General features: G+C 42.9%; 1 protein-coding gene across 6 annotated transcripts in view; it reads left to right on the top strand.

The window, feature by feature from the left end:
- Positions 1–23,827, top strand: part of Lrp4 (LDL receptor related protein 4) — a 95,653-nt gene that overhangs the window by 31,693 nt on the left and 40,133 nt on the right. For 5 of the 6 annotated variants that reach the window (XR_004469822.1, XM_033382097.1, XM_033382098.1 and 2 more), the window contains 4 exons: positions 8,061–9,424; positions 9,498–9,619; positions 9,682–9,873; positions 9,933–11,398. Coding sequence is in view for 5 of the 6 variants with exons in the window: in XM_033382097.1 (XP_033237988.1) it covers positions 8,061–9,424; positions 9,498–9,619; positions 9,682–9,873; positions 9,933–11,398 (3,144 nt within the window). In the remaining variant the exon portion in view is untranslated. Of the gene's footprint in view, positions 1–8,060; positions 9,425–9,497; positions 9,620–9,681; positions 9,874–9,932; positions 11,399–13,775; positions 13,913–23,827 lie in introns of those variants that run through there. The other variant, XM_033382101.1, reaches the window with a different exon arrangement.

Below are 23,827 nucleotides of genomic sequence, written 5' to 3'. Positions count from 1 at the left end.
CAGTTTCTAGCTGCTTGTGAGCCGTGAGTTTTTATTTTAAACCGTGCTGAATGAAATAAAATCGTTTAAAAAATAAAAAATTTGTTATTTTCTAACCGTGTTATTTGCAATCCGTGTATAAAATGAGCGTGTAAAAACGGAATTAGGTGTACTAGTTTTTGTTTAAATATACAGGTATGGCTTGCGAAGTCTTTGTTAAAGTTAGCAGCACTGGCGCCTAGTGCTCAGAGACTATAAGAGCTAGAACAACCACATTGTGTATCCAGATTTCTGTAATATGTCAGGTGTTACAAGTGTTTTTCAAAATCTCGCGCCGCCCCCTTCCGCCCCCACAAAGGTCGAAAATCTGTGGCATCCACAATTTGACCGATATAAGAAAACCAAAAGCGCAGAATCGCAGAGAATGACAATATCTTATAGACTGCAGAATCTGAATCAGATCGTATCATTATTATAGCCAAAATGAAGGAAAAATTGCATTCAATCTCGTTCTGTCTCTCTCTAACACACACGTTTCATGATCGGCTTTACCTACTGCTAAAAATCCTAGATCTCAGAGACTATAAGAGCTAGAGCAACCAAATTTGGTGTCCACACTCCTGTGGTATCGAACCTGCACAAGTGTATTTCAAAATTTCGCCCCACCCCCTTCCGCTCCCTTAAAGCACGTTCCGTTCAGGTACCACGCAAAACCAATGAACCAATGGTTCTCAACAACGAGGCAAGTTTTTGTCTCCCGGCTAGATGCTTTTATATAAGTCAGAATTAAAGCCGCAGACTTGAAGGTGTAGAAGTTGAGTCCTCTTCAAAAACTTCCTCTCTTCACCAGTCAAGATTACTTCCAGAGTACCGCAGGGCAGCCATATAGGCCCCTTACTTTTCACACTCTTGACTTGCCTTCGGTATTAGCATACTCTCGAGTACTCATGTATGCGGATGATGTTAAGCTCTGTGTCCAGTAAATAACATTTCATTCTCGCTTGCAATCCGATCTTAATAATTCGACGTTCTGGACCTCCGGATATTGCCTACATTTGGGGTTCCCGCCACAATGACGAGTTTTGCTTCACGGCTGGCCCGTGACCTCATATCTAATGATGTTAAATCGGTCGACTTAAGATGGAGAGGTTTAACTTCTCTTTTGCCAGGGAGATACCTTCACTTAAGATAAGCGTCTCCCTAACTCCATTCGACACCATTTGTTCTGCCAAATTTTGGCCGGAGCTTAAGCCTAAGAAGATGAATAGGACCCCATAGCTATTCCAAGTCAGAATCAGCCAAATGTTCCATTCTCATCTCCCTTCCAAAAGAACTAATTTCTCTTTATCTCTTTACCTTCTGCGGATATCTCAATTTATGAGCAGCACTTGTCCGCTTTAAATGTTGCTTCTTCCTCGCTATCAGATAAAGATCATAAGGTTAAGGTTACTTCTAGAGTACCTAAGGGCAGCCATCTAGCCCCTTACACTTCATACTCTTTATTAATGACTTGCCTTCGGTATTAGCATATTCTCGAGTACTAATGTATACGGATGATGATAAGCTCTGTGTTCAGTGTAAGGATACTTCACTTCAAACCGGTTTGCAATCCGATTTCAATAACTTTTAGCCATGGTGTTGTGCAAATTATCTAGATCTAGCTCACAATCATCTATAACTGCGATCAAAAAAATAAACAACAATTATTATAACGAATCTATCATAAGATCACTATTAATACAATATCAAAAATGTTCACTACTGTTTATACCAGGTCAAAAAAATATTGAAGGAAATAAGCTAATTGACCTAAGCGCCAAATCTGCTTATAATACTTTGTGGATATGAATGAGTGGACTGTATAAATTTTACTAGGTTTTACAGCGATATGCAGGCGGTTGGTTATGAATATATTTTCCTACTTACTTGCACTTCACAAAAGAAGTCGAGCCAAAAGGGAGTTGAAAGATCACACGATGCGACGGTCCAATGCAAAACCGTACACATCGATGTATGCGTGTGCAGCTGCGGGCTTTAGCTATATGTGTGAGAACGTTACAGCTATGTTTTGGACACAAGCAATAACAACACAGCTATGCGCGTAAAAATAGTTACTTAAACGGTGCAATACAATCATGAGCATATGAATAGGTCAGTTGTAATATAAATGAACATTGAACAAAACTACGCGTCTAATTTCTGAGCATACCGGCTTTCCTGAACGACTGTTCAGAACAAGGAAAGCACAGCAACTTTGGTAATAGTTCTCTTGTAAACTCCTCGGGCTGTTTTTACGGTGACCACTCGAACCCTCTCGTCTTGGCCACGGTTATGTTGGTGGGTCCTGCTGCCATTTCGTGCGAGGTTGCAAGGGAGCAACATATTCAAGACTCCGTTTCCAGAATTCTTGAATCTTGGCTTGCAATTGTCTCCAACGCTGCAGTCTATTAATGTTGACGTCTAACAAGGACGGCTCCGGCACCGACATGTGAGGTTGAACTGTAAGAAAATGAGAGCGGGTAAGGCGATCCAAGCTTTGATCGCTGGGCGTACACAGTGGGCGAGAGTTGAGTAAACCTTCAATATGGGTTTAAATTGTTGAATATTCCTCGAAAGTCAACGCACTGCTACCAATTACTCAGCACAGGTGGAGCTTGATAGATCGTACGCCGGTCTCCCAAATACCTCCAAAATGCGGGGCAGACGGCGAAATGAAGTTCCAGTTGATTTCCTGACTCGTCAGAAAATTAGCAATTTCCTCGTTCTGACTTTGAGATACAGCTATCCGTTGCATCTCCGTTAGTTCCTTTCTGATTCCATGGAATGTTGTGCCATTGTCTGAGTAAAAATCGGATATAGGGCCACGTCGAGACAATAACCGTTTGAAAGCGGCGATAAATGCAGGAGTGGTCAAATAACTTACGAGCTCTATATGAATTTCTTTTGTGAACAGACAAACAAAGATGGCGAACCAAGCTTTGCCAAACTTCGGTGTCCAACCTACTGATGTCTTGATGGTAACTGGTTCAGCGTGATCCAATCCAGAATGTAGAAAGCAGCGGGAGGGCTGAACGCGAAAGGCGGGAAGATCAGCCATGAGTTGTGTGCTCGTACCTTTGCGCTGGAGGAAACAAATCTTGCAGTTCAATACAATTTTGCGGACTATGTTACGGGCTCCAAGGATCCAATACTTCTGTCTCAACGTGTGTAACATAAGTTCGACTCCAACGAGTAGCGATGGGACGTGCTGGTGTCTAGCTAGTAAAATAGCGACTGGTGATTCCTTTGGAAGAAGTATGGGATGTTTTGCATCATAGGTTGTCCTCGAATTTCCAATGCGTCCTCCTACGCGCAGAATTCCTTGGTCGTCAACAAATGTAGTGTAGTGAATCAACTTGGGTTTTTGAGAAAGGGCTTGTCCAGTGCTCAGCTGTTTGTACTCCACTTGGAAGAACTCCATCTGGACATGTTTGATTACCCTAGAGCGGGCATATTGAAGCTCCCATGACGACAAAAACGATGACAGGCGGTCCTTGCAACGAAGTCGATGTACAAAGCGAAAACAATAGCTAATTGTCCGCAAGAGATGTGACCAGGAGGAAGCTTTGTTGATCATACAATCAAGATAATTTCCTTCATCAGAAATGTGTAGATTAACTTGAGTCTCACGCGACTGTAGATGACAGCGGCGTGTGCCGGTAAATGATCTTCAGCTACAAACTGTTTCCAACGTGCACATAACTGCGCTGGTAGTGATTCGTTCCATTCGACCGAGCTCAGCCAACTATTTTAAAGGAGAACATTTAGAATTACAGTTGTGGGGGCAAGCAATCCGGTGTATCGTAGATCTTGGCAAGCTCAGACAGCAAAATCCATTTTGTCATAGCACTTGGGGCGTCAGGTCAACTTGAAGGAAAGCTCGCCTACAGCCGTGTACCATCGTATTTCAAGAACCTTGACATATTGAGTTGGACTTTCTTCCTGTAGAGCTTCAAGCGGATACTCACAAATTTTCTTTGGCAGCGAATTGAGTAGTGACAAACAACTTGAACTCCATTTTCGAAGTTTAAATTGAGCTTGGCTCAATAGTTAAATTAATTCCTCTTTGAGTGCATTGAGATCAGATAATTTAGTAATTCTAAAACAGGTTGACTTTTTCCGTCAACAAAATCTTGTGCGCTAAGGAAAATGGAATTAGACAAATTTTTGATTACCTTAAAGTTGAAAATATTCAGAAATTGAATGCAAATATAGCGATATTAATCCAATTTAATAAAGGGGGAAAATATCAGCGACACCACTAGTTTTGGAAGGCTTACTTCCATAAAGATTCTTGTGAAAACATCTGATTTTTTGACCTGGCAGCTGTTGCACTGCAAATGTTATCATTGCCGTGGTTAAACGCGCAAAATTTAGCGGGTATTAAGCCACGTTCATCTGGTTAAGACAAAACTAAGGAATTCCAGGAAACTAAGCAGAACCAACAGCATTCTGTGCATAAGGTAAAGTTTTATGGTCAGTGAAGGGATATTACACCTAATTTTGTCTTTAGATGGTAAAAACGACATTGATCGTATGCAAAAATAGGTGATTGTTTCCTTGTTTTTAAAGCCTATTAAAATTAGGGAAACAATTAGGAAACTTTGGAAAAACAAATTTACGTATAGAAAAATTTCTTCAGTTTCTAGCTGCTTGTGAGCTGTGTGTTTTTATTTTAAACCGTACTGAATGAAATAAAATCGTTTAAAAAATTAAAAATTTGTTATTTTCTAACCGTGTTATTTGCCATCCGTGTATAAAATGAGCGTGTAATAACGGAATTAGGTGTACTAGTTTTTATTTAAATATACAGGTATGGCTTGCGAAGTCTTTGTTAAAGTTAGCAGCACTGGCGCCTAGTGCTCAGAGACTATAAGAGCTAGAACAACCACATTGTGTATCCAGATTTCTGTAATATGTCAGGTGTTACAAGTGTTTTTCAAAATCTCGCGTCGCCCCCTTCCGCCCCCACAAAGGACGAAAATCTGTGGCATCCACAATTTGAACGATATAAGAAAACCAAAAGCGCAGAATCGCAGATAATGACAATATCTTATAGACTGCAGAATCTGAACCAGATCGTATCATTATTACAGCCAAAATGAAGGAAAAATTTCATTCAATCTCGCTCTGTCTCTCTCCAACACACACGTTTCATGGTCGGGTTTGCCTACTGCTAAAAGTGAGCGCCTTGATCTAGACTATAAGAGATAGAGCAACCAAATTTGGTATCCACACTCCTGTGGTATCGAACCTTCACAGTGTATCTCAAAATTTCGCCCCACCCCTTTCCGCTCCCATAAAGGACGTTTCGTTCAGGTACCACGCAAAACCAATGAACCAATGGTTCTCAACAACGAGGCAAGTTTTTGTCTCCCGGCTAGATGCTTTTATATAAGTCAGAATAAAAGCCGCAGACTTAAAGGTGGAGAAGTTGAGTCCTCTTCAAAAACTTCCTCTCTTCACCAGTCAAGATTACTTCTAGAGTAACGCAGGGCAGCCATATAGGCCCCTTACTTTTCACACTCTTGACTTGCCTTCGGTGTTAGCATACTCTCGAGTACTCATGTATGCGGATGATGTTAAGCTCTGTGTCCAGCAAATAACATTTCATTTCATTCTCGCTTGCAATCCGATCTTAATAATTCGACGTTCTGGACCTCCGGATATTGCCTACATTTGGGGTTCCCGCCACAATGACGAGTTTTGCTTCACGGCTGGCCCATGACCTCATTTAATTATGATGTTAGTGCTTTTTATAAAAAACAAAATAAAACCGTCGGCTTAAGGTGGAGAGGTTTAACTCCTCTTTTGCCAGGGAGATACCTTCACTTAAGATAAACGTCTTCCTAACTCCATTCGACACCATTTGTTCTGCCAAATTTTGGCCGGAGCTTAAGCCTAAGAAGATGAATAGGACCCCATAGCTATTCCAAGTCAGAATCAGCCAAATGTTCCATTCTCATCTCCCTTCCAAAAGAACTAATTTCTCTTTATCTCTTTACCTTCTGCGGATATCTCAATTTATGAGCAGCACTTGTCCGCTTTAAATGTTGCTTCTTCCTCGCTATCAGATAAAGATCATAAGGTTAAGGTTACTTCTAGAGTACCTAAGGGCAGCCATCTAGCCCCTTACACTTCATACTCTTTATTAATGACTTGCCTTCGGTATTAGCATACTCTCGAGTACTAATGTATACGGATGATGCTAAGCTCTGTGTTCAGTGTAAGGCTACTTCACTTCAATCCGGCTTGCAATCCGATTTCAATAACTTTTAGCCAATGTGTTGTGCAAATTATCTAGATCTAGCTCACAAACTTCTATAACTGCGATCAAAAAAATAAACAACAATTATTATAACGAATCTATCATAAGATTACTATTAATACAATATCAAAAATGTTCACTACTGTTTATACCAGGTCAAAAAAATATTGAAGGAAATAAGCTAATTGACCTAAGCGCCAAATCTGCTTATAATACTTTGTGGATATGAATGAGTGGACTGTATAAATTTTACTAGGTTTTACAGCGATATGCAGGCGGTTGGTTATGAATATATTTTCCTACTTACTTGCACTTCACAAAAGAAGTCGAGCCAAAAGGGAGTTGAAAGATCACACGATGCGACGGTCCAATGCAAAACCGTACACATCGATGTATGCGTGTGCAGCTGCGGGCTTTAGCTATATGTGTGAGAACGTTACAGCTATGTTTTGGACACAAGCAATAACAACACAGCTATGCGCGTAAAAATAGTTACTTAAACGGTGCAATACAATCATGAGCATATGAATAGGTCAGTTGTAATATAAATGAACATTGAACAAAACTACGCGTCTAATTTCTGAGCATACCGGCTTTCCTGAACGACTGTTCAGAACAAGGAAAGCACAGCAACTTTGGTAATAGTTCTCTTGTAAACTCCTCGGGCTGTTTTTACGGTGACCACTCGAACCCTCTCGTCTTGGCCACGGTTATGTTGGTGGACTCCTGCTGCCATTTCGTGCGAGGTTGCAAGGGAGCAAGATATTCAAGACTCCGTTTCCAGAATCCTTGAATCTTGGCTTGCAATTTTCTCCAACGGTGCAGTCTGTTAACGTTGACGTCTAACAAGGACGGCTCCGGTTATCCTCCCCGTGGTGCAGAGACGCTGCCTGCGGGGTTTCTATGGGTAAGCCGGCCGGTAAGCCAGCCGCGATTACGCTCTGCTTGGCACCGTTGATGTAGAGGGATGGTCTTGTCTCTCCGGTACTTAAAAGGAGCTCCGAGCTCCTTTGCGGTGTTTTTTTTTTTAATATTTGAAGTAGTGTAGTTGACGTAGTAGTTCCCACGAATATTCGGGAAGGGGTCGGTTCAGTTTGTCAAGTAACTCTCAATTAAGAGTAACTCAAGTAACTCAAGCAATTAATAAATACTCTTTCGCAAGCTCTGAGCATAAGCCATAAACAACATTGTGACATATTTTTATTTTTAGTCCTATCTGGAATATTTTATATCAATTTAAAATTAAAACAGGCCAAATCTAACATTATAAAAAGGATCAACAGACATTGGTCGATATTTTGTCAATTTGTTTGCCCAAAAGAGATTTATTGTCGCCAGAAGTCTTAACCGCAAAATCGAATCCAGGATCCCCCAGCAATTGTTCAATGCTAAATTAGCTTACATTTTTTTATATAATATAAATTATTATAATTTCACGAAACGTGTCACGACTAAAAAGCTAGGGTATTCCGATTATAATCGAAATCTAAGTTTAAAAAAAAAATACCGCGAAAAATTCTCAATTTTGAATTTGAAAGCTTAATATTTTCCAGACGGTAAGCTTAAACTACAAAGTGTTGGTTCCGATTTATAGCAGCAGTACACCTAGAAAGAACAAAAATTTTGAAACATTTGTAAGGCTCAAAATCTATCATAAACTGTCGGTTTGTTTCACATCGGAAATGTGGTGTTGCGTATTGTAATAATTCATATTAAGGCCACAGAAAAAACCCCAGCATGATTACCTAATACTTAAAATTATTTCTTGAAATAGGTTTTGGACTTGCATACTCAACAAAATTTGGCGCTGATCAATATGATCATAGTTCAGCAAATGGTGACAGTAGCCATGGCGATCTTTATTTAGGCACGGTTCCAATAAATAAGTCCGGACGTCAGGATTTGTTACAGCAGACACAACTGCGTTTGGCAGGCAAGACAGCTTATCTAGGAAACGATGAGGAACTTGATGAAAATAAGTTGGCAAAAAATTTTCCTAAAAATGGGGAGAAACTTAGCTCCATTTCTGACTACGCACCATATCAAAACCACAAAGAGTACAACAAGGAAAGCGAACATGTTGGCACAGGATTTTATGATCCCACCTTTACCTTGGAAACTGTTGTCCCACATAAAACAGGTAGCTCAGGCAACTTCAACACAGGCGATATTCCAAAGTTTCGCAATATTGGTGCGCAGAAAAGTAGGACTGAAGTAATTGGCTCACGGGAAGGTGATCGAAAAATTAATTCACGTGGTCGTGAAAGCTTTCTTGGTGGACCCAATAATAAACAGAAACCCTTTAGAGTAAATTTGGCAGTGCTTGTCCAGGATGATCCCAGTCAAATGGTTGAAACCTTTACCAGCTGCCAGAATCACAGTGATGGGTCTAGCGAGAATACCTGCAAAAATCATGAAGATATGGTCCCTAAATTGCAAATGGACTGCGAAAAAAGTGGCGTACACGTAATGTGTCCAAAAACTTTTCGATGTATCTTTAAGTACTGGCTTTGCGACGGCGATGATGATTGTGGTGATTACTCGGATGAAACACATTGCGGAGCATACACTAACTGTACGGATGATCAATTTCAGTGCCAGAACGGCTTTTGCATTCCACGAACATGGCTCTGCGATGGTGAAAATGATTGCAAAGACTTCTCAGATGAAACGCACTGTAATCGTTCTAGCTGTACTGAAGAGCATTTCACTTGCAATGACGGATATTGCATTTCATTGGCGTTTCGGTGTGATGGCGAACGCGATTGCAATGATAACTCAGACGAGTTTAAATGTGCGGCAGTGATTAACATCTGCCCTGAAGGCGAATTTAAGTGTCGCGGTGGTTTGGGCGGCGCTGGAGGCCCTAGTGGGCAATGTATACTCAATCGTTTTCGCTGTGATGGTGATAATGATTGCGGAGACTGGAGTGATGAAGAAAATTGCCCACAAAAACCATCATTGTGTACATCAAATGAATACAAATGCTCAGATGGAACGTGCATTCCAAAACGCTGGAAATGTGATAAAGAGCAGGATTGTGATGGAGGTGAAGATGAAAATGACTGTGGGTTAGTTGAGCATTCATTGAATTGCGGATCTGACGAGTTTTCCTGCAACAATGGACGCTGCATTCTGGTAACATATTATTTCTATGTAGTTTAATCTGTATATATATACTAAAGTTTGTAAATTTTATGTAATATCTTAGCGAACATGGCTTTGTGATGGATATGCAGACTGTTCTTCAGCTGAGGATGAGGTTGACTGCCATCTACAGTGCGACCCTGGGCAATTTTTATGTCCAACAAAGCAAAACGTCACTAACCTTAAGTCAGTAAAATTTAAAAACTAGTTGCATTCATAGAATAATAGTTGATTGTAATCGTTTTCAGAATATGTGTGCATCAAAAACACGTATGCGATGGCCATAGCGACTGCCCTTCTGGTGAAGATGAATTGAACTGTCCTGAGGAGCAGAGCTGTTTCGAACCTAAACAGTGTGAACAACTTTGTATAAAAACAAAAAAAGGTTCTGATGAGTGTGCCTGTCGACTTGGTTACCTTATGGATAAAAACAAAGTGAAGTAAGTGTTAAGGATACTAAATTTCGACCATATTTCTAAAGACAGTATTATTTGATTAGCTGCACCGATATAGATGAGTGCCAGTACCTGACTAGTCCTGTCTGCTCGCAAAAATGCCAAAATACACTAGGCTCATTTATATGCTCATGTGAAATGGGTTACATACTTCGACCAGATTTAAGATCTTGCAAAGCGTTAGGTGGCGCCATGACTCTATTGGTAGCCAATCGCTGGGATATACGACGTGTTACGCTAAGCAATAATCGCTATACAGCTGTAGTTAAGGGATTGCACAACGCGATTGCATTAGATTTTCATTATCGCAGGGCTCTGATGTTTTGGTCGGATGTGTCTACTGATGTCATAAAAATGGTATACATGAACGGAACACGAGTTCGCGACGTCATTAAATGGGGCTTAGAGTCTCCTGGCGGAATAGCTGTAGACTGGATTCATGACTTACTATTTTGGACTGATTCAGGTACTCGAAGAGTCGAGGTATCCAATTTTCAAGGCAATTTACGCACTGTAATCGCTTCCAATGATTTGGATAAGCCTCGCGCCATTGTTATCCATCCAGGCGAGGCATTAGCATTCTGGAGCGACTGGGGACCGAATCCAAAAATTGAGCGCGCTAATATGGATGGATCACAACGACAAGTGATTATATCAAATGGTGTAACTTGGCCAAATGGTCTAGCAATAGACTACCCGAATCGAAAAATTTATTGGGCTGACGCTAAGCAGCATGCGATAGAATGCTCAAATCTGGATGGCACTGATCGGATTAAAATTCTTAGCACCCATCTACCACACCCGTTTGCTTTGACCATCTTCGAAGACACCATGTACTGGACAGACTGGAACACAAAGACAGTATCTGCAGCTAACAAAATAACTGGAAGTGAATTCAGAGCAGTTCATGAAAATTTTCATTTTCCCATGGATATTCATGCCTATCACCCTGCGCGTCAACCTGAATACCCAGACCGTTGCCAAAAAGACCGAAGAGGCATGCGTGGTGGCTGTTCTCATTTGTGTTTGCCAAACCAAACGTCACGCCGGTGTGGTTGTCCCATCGGCCTTTCATTGAAGGATGATGGCAAGACTTGCAAAAGTACAGCTGATAAATTGGTTCTGGTAGCACGCCGTAAGGATATACGCTTAAGACAACTTAAAAACAATCAAGCAGAGCTAAGTGAGGTTGATATGATTGTTCCACTGGACAACCTTAAGCATGCCGTTGCATTAGATTGGTGCAGTGATACAGACTTCATTTATTGGACGGATGTAGAGCGTAGTACAATTAATAAGGCGCATATAAACGGCAGCTACCAACAGCGTGTGGTGCACTCAAACTTAGTTTCGCCTGTAGGATTAGCCTTAGATTGGATTACTGATAAACTTTATTGGACAGACCCATCCACAAATCGGATTGAAGTGGCTACAACAAATGGGAAAATGCGTACGCTACTTATATGGGAAAAATTATACAAGCCCAGAGATATTGTCGTCAATCCCATAGGTGAGTTGAATAAAATCAATTAATATTATATGTAACCTTTATTTTTTTTTTGTACCCAATGGTCGTGATATAAAAAGTATTTGTGAAGCAGAAATTAATAGAAAAAACCAAAAATTTACATATATCTAAAAGTGAAATCTAACCATATGTATGGTTCAATCTGACAGTGTCCAGTGATCTCTCGGGTAACTGCCGAGCGTTATAGTCTCTGTATGAGTCGGATAAATCCTGAATAAATTGGCCGGGCATTTCATGGATCGCAAAATAGGTGGTCATATCGATCGTGAAATTCTACATGTGATGGTTTGCTCACTACGCCTGTTTGTCTTTAGCTGGGATATTTCATGCTTGAGAAGCCTGCATATGGCCATCGGCAAAGTGGCATAGCGGCATCGTTCCCATCGATGTTCCTATATCCGATTGAGTTCGTTGAGCTCAACGATATTGAGCCTAGTGTTTTAATCGTTTCTTGGCAGTTCGAGAAGAGTCCAAGGATAGTTTGGAGACAGTAGAGATGGCTTTTCTGATTTCTGCCGTCTAATTTTGAGTCATCAGGGTAGATTTGTACGGCAGTTGTCGGTCCTGGGTCGTACATGTCCCATTCTTAGCTTAGTGGGAGAGATAGGTCATTGAGAGGTGTTCATTATGGATGCAGTAATCTTCCTTCTCGTGTATTTTCGGGAATCTTGCCAGGATTCTCAAGTGTACAAGCGAGGATGGCTCTCATTTTTAGTTTCTCTCACTCAGAGAGAAGTTACAACCTTCTCCTTATGGGATCTACGGGGATAAGGTGTCCTGAGGCACCGCCCGTCCAGTAACTGTTTCACCGTGCAGCGATATTTCTTGCTTTTGAATAATCTTTAGTATTTTTTAAAGCAATTATGTTATGTACAGTTATGACTCGAACTCTGAAGGAGTGACCTATCATAAATGCCTTCGCTGCCTTCTCCTGTGATATATTGACCTATTTTATTTACGCGTATTCACCAAAATGTATCCATCCGATTCCACCATTTAATGCTGCACGTACTTTCTACTGACATAGGTACTTAGGTAAGACTTGCAGACTTCTTTTCCAATTTTATTCAGATAGCTATTTAACCAAAAGAAGTCGTATTTTTTGCCATAAAGTTTAAAAATTGAGTTACATATGAAGTATCTAACATTATGGCAGATTTTATTTTTATGTCAAGAATAATCGTAAAAATGTTTTTGGGCCAGTGCGACCTATTTAGTATTAGTAATATGGTGTTACTCTGAATTCAGCCGAATTAGATATATTTATTTACAAATTATTGAAATTGATTACATTTTAAATTATATTTTTTAATGTCATCGTCTTCTTCTTCTGGTTGGATGTCGTAAATGTCCTCATTATAATCAGATTCCGAGCTGGATTCGTTTTCATATGAATCTTTTTTTCGGTACCTGGAAACTCCACAAGACTTAATACTTTCTTCGAAATAGGTCTTTGCTTTTTTCTTTAATTTATTTCAAACAGACTCTCAAGAGTAACGGATCCGATAAATCTATCGCTCTGTGAAAAAGATCAGCCATAGTATTCATTCAACCACTTTTCCTTGCATTCCGTGCTTCTGAAGCTTTTTTACCTTAGAATCCAAACCAACGTCGAATTGTTTATTTAAAAACTGTGGATCCAATACTTTACGAATCGCCTTTCTATTAATATAATGTGAACATATATTTAAAACTTTTTTCTTTGCTGAAGTTGGTAAAGGACGATACTAGTTTACTATTTGCAAAAGCTCATTTTTTCATCTTTTTTCGTAGCCCTTATCATTCCAAATCCTTTCCTGACTATATTTTTTCCATATGCTCATTTTAATCTTATCATCCCCTTTCATATTCTATTTTTTTTATCTTTATGCTGTACGAAGTACAGGTACGTTCAGGAAAAATTCTAGAAACCGGATCCATGCATGTAGTGGACTTACCCCAAATTTCAATGCTTTAAGCTGAACTAAAATCTACAATTTCCAATATTTTTGTTGTGGTGACACCACAGATTGGACAACATTGAGTAGGTTTAGTTCCAGCTAATATGTTTAGAGCTTTCACATCTATAAGTGTCATATTCTTTTAATATGTCACTGCTATGTCCACCTTCTTATCCAATTTATAAAAAAATTGGTTGTTTTAAGGTTGTTAATTTAAAATCTAAATGATTTTTTTTCTATACATCAAGATGAAATATAAGTATTTTCTGATATCGCTAAATACGAATTAAATATGTATTTTTTGTTTATTCCATGTTGCCGCAACATATTTCCGTTACATTGATTTATTTAGTTAATATTGGCATTAATATCTCTTATTTGAGGTCTCTGTTAAAAGCTGCAAATTAATTTGATTTCAGAACTAGCCGGACCCTGCTTTAAAACATCAAATTACAATTTAAATTTTCGATGTGCAGAATGAACCAAAAGATTTTGTAATTACACTGGAGCTGTAGTTTCCATTCCGTCTGTACTCACGGGCCTCCACTATAATTTGTCTTTCATTGCATGATTCAAGTTGGGATATATGTTGCTATAATGAATTTTATTCAAAAGCCTGGTGTTCTAGTTTAAAGCTACGGTAAGGCTAAGGTAGGCTAAAATTTCGTCTGGTGTAAGTTGTTTTGAAGTTTTCTCATTTCAGTTGATGTTGTCGTTTCTTTAAGGGCAAAGGCCACATCCTTCCTGCATCGTTTTGTAGAAAAAATTGCTCCAGCATGCATAAGAAGATTCGTGTTAAGATTATTTTTATTTTCAAGCTCAGACGCCAGTTTCCTTTTTTAATCTTATCCCTGCATTTGCGTGCCTGCGTCACATTTTCTGTGGTATCTTACAATTTTCATCAACAGTAATTGATATGTTAGACGCCAGCCATTTAGCATTCGATACAAATCGTACCAACAATTTATTGGATTTCGGAAGATTTCTTTTAATGACTGATTTGGTGTTGATTTTACTGTAAATTTTACCTGAGACAAAATTTTGTGTAGATTTTTTCTGCGATTGATAAAGTCGCTTTGACAAAACTCAAACTTTAATAAATATTAAAAAATTGACAAAGGGGAACGTTGTGAGTTAATGCTGTGATCGCAACTCTACATTTATACTCGCTACATTGAGCGACAAAAAGTGTATGCGAGAGAAACAGAAAACATGTCTGAACGTGTCGTCGGGCACTGCGTAGCCACTGCAAATTGATTTGCTATAAAAATGATCCGATCTGATCCAGATTCAGCAATCGGATAGATTTTCATTTTCTATGATTATGCGTTTTTAGTTTTCTCAAATCTTCAATATTGTGGATGCCACAGATTTTCGTCCTTTGTGGGGCGGCAGGGGGTGGGGACAAAATTTTGAAATACAGTTGAGCAGGTTCGTTGTCACAGGAGTGTGGATACCACATGTGGTTGCTCTAGGTCTTATAGTCTCTGAGATATATAGGTTAGGTTGACCCGGACGGCTCTCAGCGGAGCCCCACATAGGCCAATATGGCCCTTAGTTGTCTAGATAGGGGGGTATGAACCGTCGCGGCAGTGTTTATGGGATTTTTTAAAGTCCTCGAGAATCGAGATATTTCTCGCATAGGCCAGTAGTTGCTGTGGCGTCCTCTTGGAGGCATCTTCCAGTGATGCCAGCACCGGGCGCCCAGGTATTTCCTCCTTGCCCTTAAAAGATCATGACAGTTTCAGATTAGATGTTCCAGGGTTTCCGCCCAGGTTCATCACATTTCCTACAACTGTCTCTGTTGGAGATGCCTAGCTTTGTTGCAAGCGCCGCAGCTAGACATTGGGCTGTTAATATTCCCACTCCTCTGGTACTCCTCTACCTACTTTCGGTTTGTTTTTTGACCTGCTTTTCTAGATCGCTTTGCAGCTTTCTAAGGGAGACAGGCACGTTTTGGGTTCTCGTATTCGTCAGCCCGACGTCTTCCTTGGCTAGTACGTCCGCCGCTTCGTTTCCTTCGAGGCCCTGGTGGCTGGGAACCCTATAGATCCGCACTGTCTTTGTCGTGCTTAGGATGTCTAATGCCTCCCTGCTCGCCAAGACACTTCTGGAGCTGACCGCGGACGACTGCATGGATCTTATCGCCGCTTGGTTGTCGAAGAATGGGTTGACCGCATAGCGATATGCAAAGCCGACCATGTAACGGGTGTGTAAGAGAGAGACAGAGCGAGAGAGAATGAAATGGTCATTCTGGCTATAATAATTATACGATCTGGTTCAGATTCTGCAGTCTAGAAGATAAGTCATTCTCTACGATTCTGCGTTTTTGGTTTTCTGGTATCTATGAAATTGTGGATGCCACAGATTTTCGCTCTTTGTTGGGGGCGGAAGTGGGCCAGGCAAAGTTTTGAAATATACTTGTGCAGATTCGATATCACAGGAGTGTGGATACCAAATTTGGTTGCTCTAGCTCTTATAGTCTCTGAGCACTACGCGGTTATAAAGACGGGCAGACGGACAAACAGGCATGGCTCAATCGACTCGGCTATTAATGCTGATCAAGAATATATTAACTTTATGCGGTCGGAAATGCTACTTCTGGACGTTACACACATCCATTTTCCCCACAAATCTAATATACCCCGATACTCATTTTCAGTATCGGGTATAAAAACAAGGGGGAACGTTGTGAGTCGCTGCTACGGCTCCCGTCCACCAGAGGGCGCACACATTCACAACGAAGAGTGTGTAAGAGAGAGAGACAGAAAATAAGCACGCGCGTGGACGGGGTTGTGTAGGCCCTGCAAATTGTTTTGCTCCTTCTGATCTGATCCAATACGATCTGATTCGGCAATCTTTTAGATATGGTAATTTTCTACGATTTAGGGTTTTTATTTTTCTCGTATCTTCAAAGTTGTGGATGCCACAAACTTTCGTCCTTTGTGGAGAAGATTTTGAAACAAACTTGATTTAGAGTGATCTCACAGGAGCCTGGATACAAAATTTCGTTGCTCTAGCTCTTATAGTCTCTGAGAAGTAGACGTCAAACAAGATGGACGGACTCGGAAGCGTTTCCTTCTGGGCGATATGCAAAACCTAAAAAAACTCCTATACTCTTTTTGAGTATGGGGTATAAAAAAGGGGCGAAAACGGGCCAAAGTTATTACTTGGCGATCGAATAGGACTTTGATATGTATAAACAGATGTAAACAGTTTTTCTTTGTAAGCCTAAGAACGTTTGTACTATTCCATTAAACAGGGAATGCACGTTAATTTTCTACAAAGTTAGACATAAATTGGACATTGCACAAAACATAAATCCTAGGACTACACAAAATATAACTAAATTCTTTAGATACTACATGCCCTGATCTTTATTTTCCATTATTAAGTGGAATTTAATTCCATTATTTTAAATAAATTTACTTCAGTATCACAGAATAATGTAAGCAAGTAATTTTTCACAAATTTGTTTCTTTCATAACACATTTACGCTGTGAACTAATCCGACTTTTTCTGATAGATTTGGCTTAAGGAAATTTTGTACGGACATACATATATGTATATACATTTTTTTTATAGTTAAATTTTTTGAAACATTTTTTATCTAATATATAAAGTTCTCGTGTCACTTGTAGCGCTAGGATAGAGCACGAAAATAAATAAATACAAAAAATAAAACCAAAGCATTATTACCTGGGGTATAGAATTTCATGGTTTAATCCATACAACATAGTAATTTTCAGTCTTTTGAGTAAGTTTTAATTAAATATAAAGACGTTTTTATTTGCTACTCGGTGACCCGGCAAACGTTGTTTTGCCGTGTATATTATTTCTGGGAAATTTTTTCAGTTCAATAAAAATAAGTATAATAACCATTTTTATCAATTTCTTATCAGAGAATCTTAGAGTATACAATATTCTTGGTTAGTCCATCTTTAGCCAACACAAACAAACTGGATGGTTCTCCCACGCAAAATATAGTTGTACAGTTGTCCGTGGGAAAAGCATGGTGTTTCCAAATTTCATCTTTAAAAATGTGGACGTCAATGGGGTCCACATACACATGTTATCGATGAGAGTATTTTGCGAGTCGATAATTGTAAATTTGTGTATGTATCCAGTATTTTCATGTACACTAACTTTCCCATCGCCAATATCTAACAGTAGTTTAGAGAACTTTTCGGCGGATGGATCCTGAAGCATTTTAACGCGCATGTTCACATTGTTAGCGTTGTTGGTAAATTCCTCTACGTTTTTTGCGTTGTTGGTCAATTCCTCTACGTCTGTCGACTATGTACCTGCGCGTTACTCTCCGTTCCAGTTGGCGTTGTTGATTTCGTTCATCTCGGGCCTCTTGCGATTGTGATTCGTTTAACTGCGATTTGGATTTTCTTGGATTTGTTCCCCTGAAATTCGTACTCTTATGTCTTACATGATTCTAGACTTGATCGTTTGACGACTCAAATTGGGCACTCTGCGTCTTATTAACTTTGCTCAAAAATATTAAATTCTCGGGTTACAATGTTTGTTATTAAACTTCTCAGAATTTTAAGTGCATTCGATTAAAGGTTTTTTTTTATATGTTTTCGCTTCCGTGATGAAACGAATAATGATTTCATTCACAATATTCAAACCCCAGGACCGAATTTTTTCGTCCTACTGGGATTTTTGAATTTCATGACGCTATTGACTCAGATTGGCGAGATAAGCTTGGTAATCGTAGTAACAATTTTCTGGGTTTTACATGCGCTGCAGCTCCAGATGGCGATGGGCGCTTCGCACGATGCTATACCTCAAAACTAATCAAACTGAATCAAACTTTGTCAAAACATAAGGGCGTGTAAAAAAAATTATGTTTTCCAAATCTTGACCCGATCAGACCACTCCTTCGGGTACCTCCCAAAAAAAGAACATACCTGTTTGGGAAGTACCCGAAAAAGTGATCTGATTGGGATGAAAAATAGATGTTGGCGAATGCGCAGACCTAACCGATAAGCACACAAGATTTCACGAAAATCGGTCATGCCATTTCGGAGGAGTTCAGCAATAAAATTTAGATGTTACTACAAGTTCCAGAAGTTTTTTAATATTACTGATACATTTGGTTAGATATCAATTTTGTTGATTAAAGTTTTTTTGCGATCTTCTTTTCTTCTCTCGACATATGGTTAGGTTAGTTTAGGTTCAGGCGGTAGCCTGGGAGAGTGATGAAACCCTCCCAAGCTCACTTGGACCTGTAGAAGGTCCGTTGTGGTGCCGCATGGGCGTGTGCCCCTTCCCAGTGCCTAGAAACCGTGGAGAAACAGGCTGTTGCAAATTAAGGGCAGTCCCATCCGGAGGCTTGGATGAATCTGGACAAGGTCCCCGGTTTGATTTCGGACAGGTCCGAAATGTCTGTGAGGAAAGCAGCCCCGAGAAAACGAAGACGACGATTTCCAAGGGCTGGGCAGTGGCAGAAGAAGTGGGGGACCGATTCCTCTTCTTCCTCGTTGCGACAACTCCTGCAGAAGTCGTTATGAGGGATTGACAGTCTAGAGGCATGAGTGCCAATCTGCCAGTGTCCCGTAATGGCTCGAGTAACTGCAGAGCACTGTGCTCTGCTGAGCCTATACAGCTCGGCTGAGCGCTTCTTCGATCGATATGGCCATATCAATCTTGAGATTTTACAGGAAGCTGTTTGCTGCCATCTCCTATTGGCATTTTGCTCAAACAATTCGTGCGTGAGGAGCCTGCACGTAGCCAGAGGCATCGCTACCTGCTCCCTCTCCATAAGGAGAGGAATTGTAGTACCCTGCCTTGCTAGCTCGTCGGCGGCGTCGTTCCCCTCGATGTCCCTATGGCCTGGGACCCATATAAGGAAGAAGTCTAACTGATCTGCGATCTCGTGCAGAGACCTGCGGCAGTCATTTACAGTCGCTGAGTTCGACGATATTGAGCCTAGAGCTTTAATAGCTGCTTGGCTGTCGCACACTAAGTGCGTGCCTAGAAATAGTTTGGAGACGATGGAAATGGCCTCCTTGATGGCTACAACCTCCGCTTGGAACACACTGCAGTGGTCCGGGAGCCTGAAGCAATGACTGATGTTCAGCTCGCTGCAGTAGACTCTGCCTCCCACGCGGCCGTCTAACTTTGAGCCATCAGTGTAGAAGTGAACCGCATTTGCGGGTCCTGTTTCGCCCATCTCCCAGTCCTCCCTAAGTGGGATTGATACCTGGAAAGGCGTCGAGAGGTGATCACTAGGGACACAATAATCTGTCCTCTCTGGTAATTGCGGGTGTCTCGTCAGGATTCCCGAGTGCCCGACCGCGGACGCTTTCCACAGTCTGGCTTCTCTCATTCTGAGTGCGGAAAGTGTTGCCACTTTCATTCCCATGAGATTTATGGGGAGGAGGTCCAGCACAGTATCCAGGGCTTCCCCTGGAGTAGTGCGTAGCCCGCCAGTTATGCATAGCTCTGCCATGCGTTGAACTCTGCTGAGTTTGTTGAGACATGTCCTTTTGTCTAAGGCTGGCCACCATACTACCGCTCCATAGAGCATGATCGGTCGTATGATGGTGGTGTAAAGCCACCGAACTATATAGGGGGTCATTTCCCATCTTAGTCCGATGGCTTTCCTGCAAGTATAGAGGGCTACTGTGGCCTTCTTTACTCTATCCTCTATGCTCAATTTCCAATCGAGCTTTCTATCGAGGATTAGACCAAGATACTTGGCGTTGTTGCTGAAGATTAGCGCTTCCCCACATAGTCTTGGGGGAATCAGTGCCGGGACTTTGTACTTCCTAGTGAAGAGCACCAGTTCCGTTTTAGACGGGTTGACGCCTAACCCGCATTTGTCTGCCCATTTTGACATCTTCATGAGAGTGCTTGTCAGGCACTCACACAGCGTCTGCGGGAATTTACCCGAGAATGCTATAGCAACATCGTCCGCATACGCCACCACGCGGCAGCCACCCCCCTCTATCTCCCGCAGCAGTTCGTTCACTGCCACGTTCCATAGGAGGGGCGAGAGGACTCCGCCCTGCGGGGTGCCTCTACTGACAAATCTGGTGGACGTTGACGTCCCCAGTGATGCCTCAACCGTCCTGCATTGTATCATCTGATCGATCAGGCTCACCGTCCGGGAGTCAACCCCCAGTTCCGTCAGTGCAGCCGTGATGGCGGTCGGTAGGATGTTATTAAAGGCGCCTGCTATGTCCAGGAAGGCTACCAGGGTGTACTCCTTACAGTTGAGGGACGCTTCTATGATCGATGTGATCGTGTGTAGGGCCGTTTCGGTGGATCTTCCTTTTCGATAGGCATGCTGGGAGTCTGAGAATAGACTAGGCGGAATATTTACCGTGAGATGCATCCCCAAAAGACGTTCCATCGTCTTCAGAAGGAAGGACGATAGACTTATGGGTCTGAAATCTTTGGGGGCAGTGTGCGAGGGCTTGCCTGCCTTGGGGATGAAGACGACTTTGGTATGAAGCCAGGTTTCCGGGATATATCCATGGGAGAAGATTCCCTCGTATATCCTTTTGAGCCAATTAGTGCCCTTTTGTCCAGCGTGAATCAGTTGGGCAGGGATGATGCCATCTGGTCCCGCGGATTTGTATGGTTTGAAGCTTTTTATTGCCCAGGAAATGTTCTCCTGGCTTAGCAGGTTCATGATACCACTTGAGGCAACGGAGGGAGCCGAGATGTAGTGTGGTCTATTTTCATCGCAGCCGGGAAAGTGGGTGTTAAGGAGAAGATTTAGCGACTCATTGCTGGACGTTGTCCATGATTGGTCGGCGCTCTTCAGGTAGCCCAGAGTGGGTGTAGTCTTCGAGAGAACTTTGCGCAAGCGCGAGGCATCCGAGTTATTCTCAATGTCGCTACAGAACTTACGCCATGAGGCACGTTTGGCTTTCCTCAGTTCTTTATTGTAAACTGACAGACTGGCCTTGTAATCGGCCCAGTTCTGCTCAGCGTTTTCCGCCTTAGCTTTATTGAAGAGTCTTCGGGAGGCTTTCCAGAGTTCCCTCAGTTTCGGATTCCACCATTCAGGTTTCTTCCGGCCTCTGCTCTTGCTAGAGGGGCAGGATTTATCGAGCGCCTCATTGCTGGCGTCGGTAAATAGTTTAACAAGATGAGTCGTGGCTTTCCTGGAGATCTCCTCCTCAGGTGGAGTCTCAGGGAAAACACGACAGAGATGGTCTGAGTACCGAGCCCAGTTTGTCCGCCCAAGGTTCCGAAATTGAGCTGGTCTCGGTAGTGAAAAAGAGAATACGGTTTCCACGTACCTGTGGTCCGAGAAGGAGTGCTCTTCCAGGACCCTCCAGGATACGATGTTCCCGTGTAACTCATGAGAGGCAAGTGTGAGGTCCAGGACCTCCTTGCGGTTTTTAATAATGAAGGTGGGATCACTCCCCCTATTTAAAAGGACCATCTGAGTGGTCAGTAAATAGTTGAAAAGGTACTCACCCCTTTCGTTGGTGTCAGTGCTTCCCCACTGGCAGTGGTGTGCGTTGGCGTCGCAACCTACGATTAGGCCGGTGTCCTTGGCCTCGCAGTCTGTGATTAGCGCCCTGAGCGCCTGTGGAGGGGGGTCTGGTTGGTCGTGACCCATGTACGTGGAGCAGATTCTCAGTGAGCACCCCTGGCCTTCGAGGCTCACTGCTGTTTGGTCTTCATTGCTGAAATTTGGGAGCAAAAATAAGTGCAAATCTCTTTTTGCAAGGATGCAGGTGCGAGTTTTACCTGCGGAGTCAGCTACGTATAGCTTATAGTCAGTCAGTATAGCTCAGACCAGAGACCCTGTTTCCGAGGATCCAGGGCTCCTGAATGAGGACTATGTCGGCTCCACCCTTGGCTAGGTGGAGCAGGAGAGCAGCGCATGCTGCCTTACAATGGTGGAGGTTTATCTGCAGGAGTATCAGTGACATTCCTGAGGTCCACCTCCACCATTGTCCTGTCGTGGTCGCTCTCCGAAGAGTCCAACTCCTCCGCGACCCCGATGTGTTTGAGATCCTTAGTGAGATCGCTCACGTCTGACACGTAACCATCTAAGATGTCATCCGACACCACTGATGCCACGTCTGACACCGCAGGCTTGATCTCCATACTAGGGATCTCCGGAGGCTCAAGGTCTGGCTCGACCGTCGGCTGCATGCCTTTGGAGTCGGACTTGTACGGTACTACGACTACTTTCTTGTAGCCGTAGTCCACAGCGCCCTCCGTGTCGTGGAGAAGTCTGACCGACTCCTCGTTCAGGACGAGGATAATTTGGCGCCTCTGCCCGTTGCTCTCCTCTACTTTGGCCACCTTCCAATCGGCTGTGGGAAGGTGGGGGTTGCAGACCTGCAGAATCCGGAGAATCTTATCCGGCTCTGCAGGCTTCGCCGAGACCCACGCTCTGGCCCTCGGCTTGCTGGGGATGTCCTCCCACTTCACGACCTCCAGCTGGGCTCCTGGGTAGACCTCCTTGAGCGACGCTACCGCCTTCGCGTAGAGAGCCGCCGAGCGAGCATCTTGGCAGGCGATGGCTTTCACCCTGCCTTGGTGCCACCCGGCGTCCTCACACTTGGGCGGTGGTCCTCCATTCTCCTCCAACTCCTGGAGGAAACGGTCTTGGAGCTCGTTTTCCACGAGGTGCCACTTGTCCCTAGGGATCTTCCCGTCTTTAGAGCCCCTGTCTAGGACTCCAATCAGGGTTTTTCCCCTCGCCACCTCGGCAAACGAGCGGTTGCTCAGTGTCTTTGTCCTCTTGGCCTGTTGGACTTGTGTGGCGGTGTTCTCCGCCGAGCGTTGCCGCTTGCTTGGGGCCTTGGCTGTGGCCTTGCCAGCTTTGGCTGGCTGGTAGTCGGGCAGGACTGTCTTGGCCCATCGCCGCGATTCGATTCCCTGGGCAGACGCCAGGAACACCGGGTCGTCGTTGCCCAGGATGAAGGCCGCACGTCTTTTGTCCTGAAACTTGGGCCTATCTTTCGCGGCAGAGGCGCCGCCTGCCGGGGTTGTCAAGGGATTCCCGGTCCCAAGGGGTCCGCCAGCCGCGATATCGCTCTGCATGGTCGCCCCCCCGGTAACCGGGTCGCCCTTGGGGCCCCCCGACGTGGCTTGGCCCGATTGGCTTTTCGGTCCTCTCCTTACAGCGCCTGCTGCCTCGAGACGGTGGACCGACTTAGTCTCCTTCCCCGTCTTTTTGGGCACTGGTTTCCCAGATGCGTTTGTAGAGGGATGGTCTTTTCCCTCCGGCACTTTAGGAGGAGTGCCGTGCTCCTTTGCGGTGTTTTTTGTGTTAATGTTTAAATTTGGCATATTTGATCCCACGAGTAGGCGGGAAGGGGTTAGTCGCCCGAGGCATAGCCCGCGTGCCCCGGGAAGCCTTATTAAAACTGGAGGTCGGCAGGTATCCAGAGTCCGCATATAAGCGACCGAGCACCCCCTCGGCCATGCATCCCTCGGCATATGACAGTGTCACCTTGGATTGGGGTTATTTCACTGA

The sequence above is a fragment of the Drosophila pseudoobscura genome, chromosome X, assembly GCF_009870125.1.
Source record: "Drosophila pseudoobscura strain MV-25-SWS-2005 chromosome X, UCI_Dpse_MV25, whole genome shotgun sequence".
Taxonomy (NCBI): Eukaryota; Metazoa; Arthropoda; class Insecta; order Diptera; family Drosophilidae; genus Drosophila; species Drosophila pseudoobscura.
This window is presented reverse-complemented; position numbering and strand designations above follow the sequence as displayed.